The 10,881-nt window shown below is 41.1% G+C and overlaps 1 protein-coding gene across 1 annotated transcript in view; it reads left to right on the top strand.

Moving 5' to 3' along the window:
• Nucleotides 1-2,263: 2,263 nt before the first annotated feature.
• The window catches only part of LOC123366637 (protein eyes shut homolog), a 121,074-nt gene continuing 112,456 nt past the window's right edge, over nt 2,264-10,881 (top strand). The window contains exons 1-2 of the mRNA XM_045010284.1: nt 2,264-3,017; nt 4,768-4,881. Coding sequence (XP_044866219.1) covers nt 2,264-3,017; nt 4,768-4,881 — 868 coding nt within the window. The remainder of the gene's footprint in view (nt 3,018-4,767; nt 4,882-10,881) is intronic.

Raw genomic sequence — 10,881 nt, 5'->3', positions numbered from 1 at the left:
GGAACAAGGGCTTCAAATTTGGCAGGAGAATTACCCTAATATCAGGGATGTACCTTTTGCCATTCTGTAGGGGAAAGAACAAAATAATCTGGTCAAATCATGAACATTTGGAAAATCACAATTCACACATGCTCAGGACAGACTTCCTGGAGTTTGGCATTTAAATTTTCTGAAGATTGTCTGTTTTTAGCATGTTCCAACCTGAGGATGCAGGGACTGGACAGACTTTCTTTACCATTGCTGCTGCTGGCCACTGTGGCACTGGCCACTAGAAATGAGAGTTAAAAAACCCCAAAAACTCTTGTGCTCCCTCTGCTAGTTTCCAATCAGCGTGGAAGAGGCAGTCTGTCTTGAATGCAGAGGAGAAAAGAGCATACCTGGAGGTGGGACTGTAGAGGGATACGAGGCAGGAGACTGAGTCTGTGAGCTGGCAAGGCAGTGGGAGGTGAGACTGGGAGCTAGATGTGGGGAGACTAAGGTTGGTTGGGCAAAGAGACTGAGTCTAGGAGCTAATGAGGGAAGTTGAGTTTGGGACAGAGATGCCAACATCAGATAAAGAGCCTACTGGCTGGGAGATTGGGACTGGATGGACAAGGAGTCTGGGAATCAGCCTGAGGAGGAAGACGGGGTATGCTGGAGACTAATATTTGGACAAGGAATCCTGAAGATTAGGTGTATATTTGAATACACCCAAAATTCTGAGGAAGGAGTCCTACAGACAAGTTTCCTTCATTACACAACCCTGATTCATGCCCAGAATAGGTCCATTTTGTGTACTGAGGCAAGAGTCCTGTGTGGGGGGAAATAAGTGATCATATAATTAAAGATTGTATCATGAAACAATGCATGAGGCGGCTAATTTATGATGGCACAAGAACCTTACTTCTGACATATCCTAATTTTTGAGTGCTTGACTTTGCAACCTTAATATTCCTTTAACATGGTGTTTTAGATGGAATACTTTATACATTGAGAAATATTCTAACATAAATGTAAGGATCTGTTTGTCATTCTACATGCAGTAAAAATTTAAAAAAAAGCAATTAACACAAATACCAAAATGGAAATGCTATTGTTCCTTTTATTAAATTACTTTTTATTGTAAAACATGACCTCTAGTTTATCATAAATTTCCACTGAACAGCAACTATTTCAGAGTCGAAAAGAAAATTACTGGGGAAATAAAAGTATTATATCATCAGAAGAAAAAAAGTGTTTTACTTTTTAAAATACAAATTAAACTTCTAATGTACTAAAAGCTGCTGGCAATTTTTAAAGGTTTCCACAGCTTTCAGTAGAACTCCAACAAGAATAAACCCCATAAATTTTTTTTTCTGTTCTGTCACAACTCTCATTCTCTCAGGATGAATTGGATCTGGTTGTGAATGGCTGGAACAAGGTCCACTACATCATTTAAATCCTGCTTTGGGGCTATGTGGATCTGGTGGTTTAGGCCTCAGTTCAGCAAAACACTTAAGCATGTATTTAAGATCCTTTTACTTCAATGAGACTTAAGTACTTGCTGAAAGTTTGGGACCTGCTTAATGGCCTTGCTGAAAAGGGAGAGACATGCTAAGAATTAAGTACCTCCTCATGTGCACTGCTGAACTGAGGCTGTAATCCAGACCTACAAAACTTCAAAATATTAATCTTTGAAATCCAGGACATTTATCCTAAATTTTTGTATTAATTATCACTAAAGAACTGTTTTATGGTTAAAGTGAAGATTGGCACTTGGGTGATCCTAGTTTTGACACAGAATTTGTGCATTACCTTGGGCAAGTTGTTTAATCTCTTTGTGCCTCAGTCCCTCAACTTAAAGTGGGGATAACAAAGTTTTTTCCCACCTTTTTTTCTGCCTTACACTGCAAGATTTTAGGGGATATATACATAAACAGGTCCCAGATCTTCAGCTGTAATAGAGAAAGGGACAGAATCAGACTGTGGTTGTGATGGTGTAATTATGATTGCTTGAGAGGATTTATTCCAGCTTCATATGGCTGTAATTAAGATCAGACTCTGTCCCATTGCGGATATATTTATCACTAGTATTGAATGTATCAAATGCTTTCTGGTTGCAGTGATATTTTACTGTAATTTTTCTAAACAGATTATATTCTTTCTCTATTTTGTATTCCTAAAGGCTATTTTTACAACAAACAAGAAAATGCAGACAGATCTCAGTGAATAAGAGACACTTATTCTAAAACTGTCTCCAGTACCTATGCAATTGTGACAGAACTCAAATTCACTAGCCTAAACAATGACTATAATATCAATCATTCTTGTAATGGTGTCTCTTCAAACCTACACTGCAAATGGACAGATAATATGTGAGAGGCAAATGAGTGTGGAATGGCGCACACAACCAAAGCACCACGTCATGAAATGGACTCTGATGAACAACATCTGCTCGAACTTCTACACAGATTGCTGGAATATAAATACCAATATTGAAAGGAACATCCTAGAACAGCAGGCTTTGAATGTCCCTCAAATATGTCCATTGCAGCTTCAGTTGGGGGATACTCTGTTCATATCTTCAGAGCCATCTTTTCAGTCACATGGGATGAATTTGGGGAATGTTTCCATGGAAGAATTTATTAGGTGCCCCACAAAAGACTTTCTTCAAGATCAGTTGATTTTTGGTTGCAGGTTAAGAGGGATGCACCAAGTTGACCCTCAGTGGCTTGAAGTTGGAACTCATTATTTTGCAGAAGTTCAGACCAAAGGACCACCGTTATGCAACTTGGGCCTTCGGCTCAACGTAACAGTGAAGCAGCAGTTTTGCCAACAGTCTTCAAATGCACCTTTTTGCTCCAGACATGGCAGATGCTTAAGCCATGTATGGGAAGAGGCATATAACTGCTACTGTTCTCAACAGTATTCTGGAAGATTCTGCCAGGAGTTTGATGCGTGTTCTAGTAAACCCTGCCAGAACAATGCCTCCTGTATTGACACAAGAGAAGGAACTATTGGGGATTCCTATGAATGTGCCTGTCCCTCACAATTTGCAGGTAATATTCTTTCCCCCACTAAATAGATAGACAATATTTGTAGAAGAATATAATATTCTTCTGTAAACTTTTCAAAAAAGCTTGAAACAAATATAAAAAAGTAAATGCAGTAAATAAATCTCTTTGTGTAAGTGAGCTTCTGATGACCTATTGACACGATTACAGTATACTTAGTTAACGTTTTCTTATGGTAAATTTGTGCAATAATTTAGGACCAGACTTTGCAGTACTTACCCAGCTGAACATTTGTGGGGAAAGGTGAAATGAGCTCTTTCCCACTCTTTGCATAGCCTGTCTAAGTGTCAGGAAGTATTGCAATCCCTGTACTGAGGGCCTGATCCAAAACCCATTGAAATAATTCTGCAACCTGGTATTGACTTGAGCGGATTTGGAATCAGGTCCCCAGAAATTATAGGGTTTGCTCCATTTATACTTTCTGGGGGGGTTTACTGCACCCCAACATGGAAGAGAAAGGGCAGGAATGAGGCAAAGCTGTGGTGCTGTTCCTGTATAGCAGCCAATAGAAATTACTGGTTGAATAGAGAGAAGTAAGGTGCCCTCCATATAAAGGTATTATTGACTGTGTTCTATGTCTGCAAATCTGGGAATTCCAGGTCTGTTGATCCCCCCTTTAATGTTATGGTTCTTCACTACCCCAAACACAAGGCTGTGCCTACAAAACACAGCTGACCCAAATGAGTGATAGATATGTGATCATAGAATAAGAAATTAAATATTTGAGCAGGTTTTGCCATTGATCGATGTTATAATTATATTAAGGTATCTCCATGCAATAATTCTATTAGCAAATGCATTCACAAATAGGAGAATTTGTCCAATTATGAATGGTGGCAAAGTTATGAAAAGATTAATACATATTTTCCAAAGTTTAGTAAAAATGGTGTGAAAACAGAAAACATACTATGCCTATTTCTTTGTGGAAGGTACTGATTTGAACTCTGCTGAAATGTAAGGCTGCTAATTCGTTCAAACATTATTTAAACATACTGTTAACTGTTCTGCTAGGCAGTAATGGACAGGATTCAGCTACTGCCATCAATTCATATTGCCAATAAAGTTCTAATATTAAATAAACTGTATGGCAAGGAGGAGCACAAAGATTAAAACAGCAGATATTGCAGATGTGCTTACACAGGTGTAAGCGAAGGAAAAATGTCTCCCATAATGTTAACAAAACAGAATATTTGCTCGAGTGTGAATAATATCATAGCAACAATTCAAGTGACAAGCATAATGATATGGTATTTAGACCCATATGCTGTAAGGTACAAGCAATTTATGACTGGTGCAGTAATTTCCAGTGAGTTGCATGTTAAGCAAAATTCATGCAAAAACTGATTCCACCTTCAAGCAGTTTCTAGGATTTGCAGTTTCTAGGAAGCCAATACAAGCTATCTACGTTCCAATAACCAAGAAACAAATAATGTATACTAAATTAAAGCTTTGACAATAGCTCTAAATCAGTCATATGTCTGTATCTTAATATTTTGGGTCTGGTAGCAATGCATATAAACTTGGCCAACACTTCCCATTAAAACTGTTTTCAGATGCTTATAACTTTTTGTGAGACAAACTATTTGGGCTGAAATTTGCAAGCTTAATATTCTATTAACAAAGTAAGTGTGTGTGTGTTTGTGTGTGTGTGTGTGTGTGTGTTTGTGTTAAAAATTCAGTATATAATTGACTCTTCACAAAAAGCTACCTTACTATTGTACTATGATTTCACTAGGTAAAAACTGTTCAGAAATAATTGGACAGTGCCAGCCTCACGCCTGTCTGAATGGCAACTGCAGCAATGTTACTCCAAATACTTTTATTTGTGAATGTAACAAAGACTTTACAGGTAAGAAATTCATTTTATTTTCTATGCTGTAACAGTAATTATAAAGCAGAAATTTACATGAAACAGATTGAGTTGTTAATGTGCAGTTTCCAAGTTGAGATCTGTGAGGAAAACTAAGTTAATTTTAATCATAACTGAAACACATATTTCTCCTGTGAACTCACAACGAGACTACTTACGGCAAAAGATGAAAATCAACAAATGTAAGGGCAGTGGCTCTCAATCCTTTCCATACTGAGATCCCCTTCCTATAGATATGGGTTTACTCTCCCATTTTGGTAATATGCAAATTGCAGGGTGTTGCCAACTACCTAGCACCTGCTCATGGCCCCAAAGTTCAGAACCCGTAAGTAAGGGTATCAAAATCTGGTCATGGATAATTCAGCCTGAGTTTAGACTGTCCATGACTTCTATTTTACCAGGTTCAGTGTATTTTAACTGCATGTGAGAGTGTTGGCATCAGATAGCTCCCACAAAGTTGTAATAAAAGATATTGAAAATATCTGTTTACTTGAGGAGACAGTGTGCATGTGTGGCTCCCTGTGGGCCAGATGGAGTAAGTATGAGGAGGAGGAGTATGAGAAGTCATACCGGGGAGGTTGGTGTTGGAAACTTAGCTGTGAATTTCCTGCTTTTAAAAGGCAAATTTACAAACTTCTCTTTCAAAGATTGTATAAAATACTTTGAGATAACTGAATAAAAGGCACCATCATCATCATCATCATCTCCTCCTCCTCCTCTCAATGCCAAGGTCAGTCCTCCCACCCCTTACTCCATCTGGCCCACAGGGAGCCACACACGCACACTGTGTTTCCAAGTAAACAACTTATCAGCCCACCACATATGAACCAGATACTATATCTAGACTACCTACCTACTACAAGACTATGAAACATCAAACCCTTCATGTATGGTTCAGAGTCAGGAATAGAAACTGGGAATCATGGATCCCTGTAACCTGCTCTAACTAACAGAAAATATTTCCCTATAGGTTTGCTTTTAACACAATTTTTCAATATCTTGTATTACAACTTTGTGGGAGCTATCTGACGCCAACAATGATTATTTGTCATAAAAAGTTGGAAACATTTGGGGCCAAGTCTTCAGCTAACATAAATCAATGGAGATACACTAAGTAACACAAGCTGAGCATCTGGTTCAATAGATTTTACTTTTCTTATATTTCTTATTTTGGCACAGCAATTTAACATCTGTGTTCAGTAACCTTTACTTTAAAAAGTATCTAAGAGTTGTAATGATCTTCCTGCATCATATAATCAGTTCTGTCTTTATTAATAGAAAATTGGCATTGATTAATCCATTGCTTTCAGTAGTGATAAAGTGTATGTCTCTAGTACTTTCTAACACATAATTACTACTGGAACAATATAAGAAAGACATGTTTCTTGTTGTTTACTAGACAGTCATTACTGAATAAAATAGCTTTGGATTCAGGATCACCAAGCTACCCAGCGTGTTATGTATCAGAGTTGGCTAACCTGAACTAATTTTCTTGTTATTAAGGTATCATAACAGGACAAGTTCCAGTAACCATGGCATGACCTAATTTAAATCAAGACCTTGGAGGAGTAAACTATATGTTGTGCTGACATAGGAATCCAATATGTCAGCTAGTAACCCTTTAGCAAACTGAATTCTGCAAACTCTTAGAGAAGTTGGGGAAAGTTACTAAACAAGAGATGAATAAAATGATTAGCTCAAAATCCCAAAATTGAAATTGTCCCCTTATAAAAGGAGGATTAAGAATGACAGCGCTAAAGTAAACTTTGAAATAGGTGGCTGTACAAAAGCATTCATGGTTGCTGTACAGATTTTGAGTGTATTACTTAGAAGGGCCTGTTGGGATGTATACTTGAGGTGTGACAAAGTGAACAGTTTAGCCGATGAAACTCCAGCCAGAGGAATGCCAAAAAGGGCTGAATTCAGCAGATGTTTTTTTTCCTGGGCTTCCCTGGAGTTCTTCAAAGCATGAATATTGTCAATACGGGCACTGCCGTAACCAAATAAAGCAGCCAGAAATAAAAGTGTATCATACCTTTCAATCTACATTGAATTCTTTGCAGAAATAATTTGTCTCTTACCTCTCAAACTCTTATTTTGATTTAAATAGACTAGAAAATTAATAAAGGCCTCTAGAAACATTGGAACTGACATTGGGACCACTGTTCATTTTAAGTTATTTAAATAAGATAAAATGAACTAGTTTGCTAATAGCTTTTCAAATAGCAGAATGAACTAGGTTATTTTTATTATATTCTTTGCTATTCATTGATAATTCAGCAACATTCTGCCACCTACATGGCACTTAGAATATAGAGTAATGTACACAGAACCTGCTCAGGCCAGAGAGAGTGACCCAGATGACACTGCCAGTTCCAACTAAATCTTGAACACTACCTGGGATGTGAAATTTTCTCGTGCATGCACTTGTGCACTCATAGTGTGTCCTTTTCCTTTCCCATCTTATTTTCTCTTTCCTATCTTTTTCCTATAGCCCTCTACCTAGTAAGAGTCTGGCTCAGACAGTCAAGACTGTATCATTTGCAACACAGAAGTGAGCCTGTTACCAGAAAGAGGCAGCTGAAAGCAGTGCCTGAAATAGCTCGGTGCTGGTACAAATTTGCAAGGTCTCAGGTGGCATATAGGAGCTTGTGCTATGCCTTTGTTTTTCCAGCAGTGAAGTTGCAAGTGAGTCAACACTAGAGTCAGAAGGTTCCTTTTCTATCTTTGCTATTCTTTCCTCTCCCCATTTATGTGCTTGTCTGTCTTCTAGGAAATGGGATTAGACTTTAATAGCAGCAATAACTGCTTCAGTCCATTTCAACTAATTTAATATCTTTCCCTAAAAAGGACAGTTATTACAATGTATAAGGCTCATGGGGTGTGGGGGGACGGGGAGGGGAGCTTTCCTTCTAAAATCTCTCTCCAGGTAACAGGAAAGCAAAGAAGGGATGTTAGTACTTTACATTTCAAATGCTTTAGTCTTCCCTATTCTTTTCTGTATGTTTTAATAAAAGGTTTAAATGTTTAATTAGGTGTTTACGCTGGTACCAAGTAGACTGAGGTCTCAGTATATGAAACCACAAACACTTTTTAATGTTGGACAGTGAGAGGATCATGTTAACACCTTTGACATTTTTGGGCCCATTTATTCCATCTAAATTAATGCAACTCCCATATACACTTTGAAGCACAAGGAGGTGCTCAGCTCCAGCATGTGTAGGAATGAGCTTTCCCTTTATCCTTGCCCTACCAGGAGTTAGCCATCACCCCTGGTGGTCTGACCCCCCTCTACGATGACCAGACATCCAGATAAAATTGGGACTGTCCCGATATTTAGTTGTTCATCCCATGTCCCGACTGATGTATGGTCGGGACACCATTTGTCCCAATATTTTGGCATGAGGCTAGAGTGAATTGGTCAACCTAGCAGGCAGGCTCCCTAGCTGGCTCCATGCAGCTCCTGAAAAGCGATCTGCAGGATCCTTCAGCCCCTAGGCACAGGGTCGGCCAGGGGGGTCTTCACGAGCTGCGACCGCCACCAGCGCCAGCTCCATTGTAACCAATGGGAGCTGTGGGAGCAGGGCCTGTGAGTACAGGAAGCGCACAGAGCCCACTGACCAACTTGACTCTAGGAGCCAGAAGGACCTGCCAGCCACTTCCCTGGAGCCACCCCAGGTAAGTGCCATCAGGACCCCACCCTGCCCCAGGCAGATCCCTCTAGCTCCTAGGGTCAGGGGTGGCCAGGGGGCTCTGCCCACACCTGCAAACCCTGCCCCCACAGCTCCCATTGGCATGGTTCCAGCCAATGGGAGCTGCAGAGCTGGTGCTAGTGGCAAGCGCAGCATGTGGAACCCCCCCGGCTACCACAGATCCTAGGACCCAGGTAAGCACCACTAGGATCCCACTCCCTCACCTCCTCCCCTTGCTCCAGCCCTCAGGTCAGGAAATGAGTGGAGGTCCGACCAGGGGCAATGTGGCATGCATGGCATGGTCAGACGCACACTGGTCCGCCTGGCCCTGTGCTGCAAGCATGCCCCTTCCTGTTGGGGGAAGACCCATGCTGTGTCACACAGCTCCCCCATTCAGCGTCCCCCTGACCCGCTATGCCCAGCATCCCCTGGACCCACTATGCCCAGTGCCCCCACCCCACAACCCTTCCACCAAAAATGCACAGTGCCCTGCACACCATCACCCCTGCTTAGTGCTCCCCCACCCACAGCCCCACCACAGCTGCCCAGCACCCCACACAGAACTCCCCACTCCTTAGTTCCCCAACAAACATAGATCTCCCCCTCTCGCACTACCTAGTACCCTTCCCCACAGCCCCACCACCACAACTACATAGTACCCCACACAGACCCCTACTGCCCAGTGCCCCAACACACTCAGATCTCTCCCACTTCCCAGTGCCTCCCAACAGACCCCCCATTGCCTAGCACCCCAAAACACACAACCCTCCCACCGCCCAGCGCCCTCCATCTCCTCACTGTCCAGCACCCCACCACAGACTTCCCAGACACTCATCCCCCACACCCTGCCCCCTCCCCTGGTTGCACTCACCGGCTCTGCTGGGAACTGAGGTGACTCTCAGCTGGGCTGATCCAGCAGCGCGGCCAGGGCTGGAACTGGGATCATGCACCCCTGCCCTGTGGCTTCAGCCAGGGGCTTGAGCCAAGCCAGGTCCTGCATCCTGCCCCGTGGCTTCTGCCAGGGGCAGGAGCTGGAGCCATGAACCCCTTGCAGGGGCTGAAGCAGGGATCGTACACCCCTCTCACATCTTCCTAAGGCTGTGAGCCCCCCCTCCCCCATGGCTCTGGTCAGGGCTGTGCACCTGTGGCTGCCCCCGTGTAATCTGATATTTTACTCTTGTGATCTCGTCACCCTCCCTCCCCACCTGCTGAAGGGGTATTTGTATGTTTTGCCCCAGGTTACATGCTCATTCAGCTGTTGGTAAATGATCCAGATCTCCTGACTTCCAGTCCTGAGCTCTAACCAAAAGAACATACTTTTCCTTTAGTGTTCTTAAACTAAGGACAGTCCTGCATGGATATCTAACAGGACACTTTTTAGATACAGATTGACAACAGTGAGTTGGGGTACATAGAGCTGGTCAAGCCAGCTGAAGCTCACTGCTTTCCTTTATTTTTCTTTATTTCCATCATTACAAGATTGGCTTATTCAAAATACTAACTTGAAATATATAAAAGGGAAATGATTGTCTTTGCATACTGAAGAACAAATAGTCAAAATGATCATTCATTCCAGAGATGAAAATTTGTCCACATATATTGTTCAATGAATACTTTAATTGAAAAGGCTAACTATATTTGGAAACATTCACAATTATTAATTTTACCAGCCTAGATGTGGAACATTGCATAATTTCTGGAATAGGACCACCAGCTGTTTTTACATAACCATTTGATTATTCTTGGAAAGCTATTATTTTTCAGTTGCTTGCCAACCTGGGCTAGGTATGACCAGGAAACCTGAAGATAAAAGGGTCTGTGTTCTATTATTATCTCAAATATATCTCCATTTGAAGGACTGAATTTTAAGTAAATGAAAGAAATCCAAATGGCACGTGTAACAGAGAACATAAATAGTTGAACTCTGATCTGAAAATGTACTTTATACACTGTGTATAGAATTTGTAAACTGATATATTTTAAAATTAGTGAAACTGGAAATGAGTATATAACTCTAGATTTATGCAGGTATTTTTAAGTAAGGCTAGCCTTTAGACTTTTCTGTACAGATGTTCTAAAATTGTTATATATGCAGCATTTTGCTTTCATGTGATTCTTAGCTACATCATTTCCCTCCTGCAGGGGGTTGAAATAGATATCATTCAGTGGCAGATGCTTCTCTGATTGCTGTAATGCTCTTTATAAATGCGACTATAATTTCTCCACTCTTTGTCACCCTTGGTGATTCTAAAATCATGTGCTGACTGCCTAGGAATAACTAAGCACT

The sequence above is a fragment of the Mauremys mutica genome, chromosome 3 (assembly GCF_020497125.1).
Source record: "Mauremys mutica isolate MM-2020 ecotype Southern chromosome 3, ASM2049712v1, whole genome shotgun sequence".
NCBI lineage: Eukaryota > Metazoa > Chordata > Testudines > Geoemydidae > Mauremys > Mauremys mutica.
Note: the sequence above shows the minus strand (reverse complement) of the source record. Positions and strands in the feature narration are given on the sequence as shown.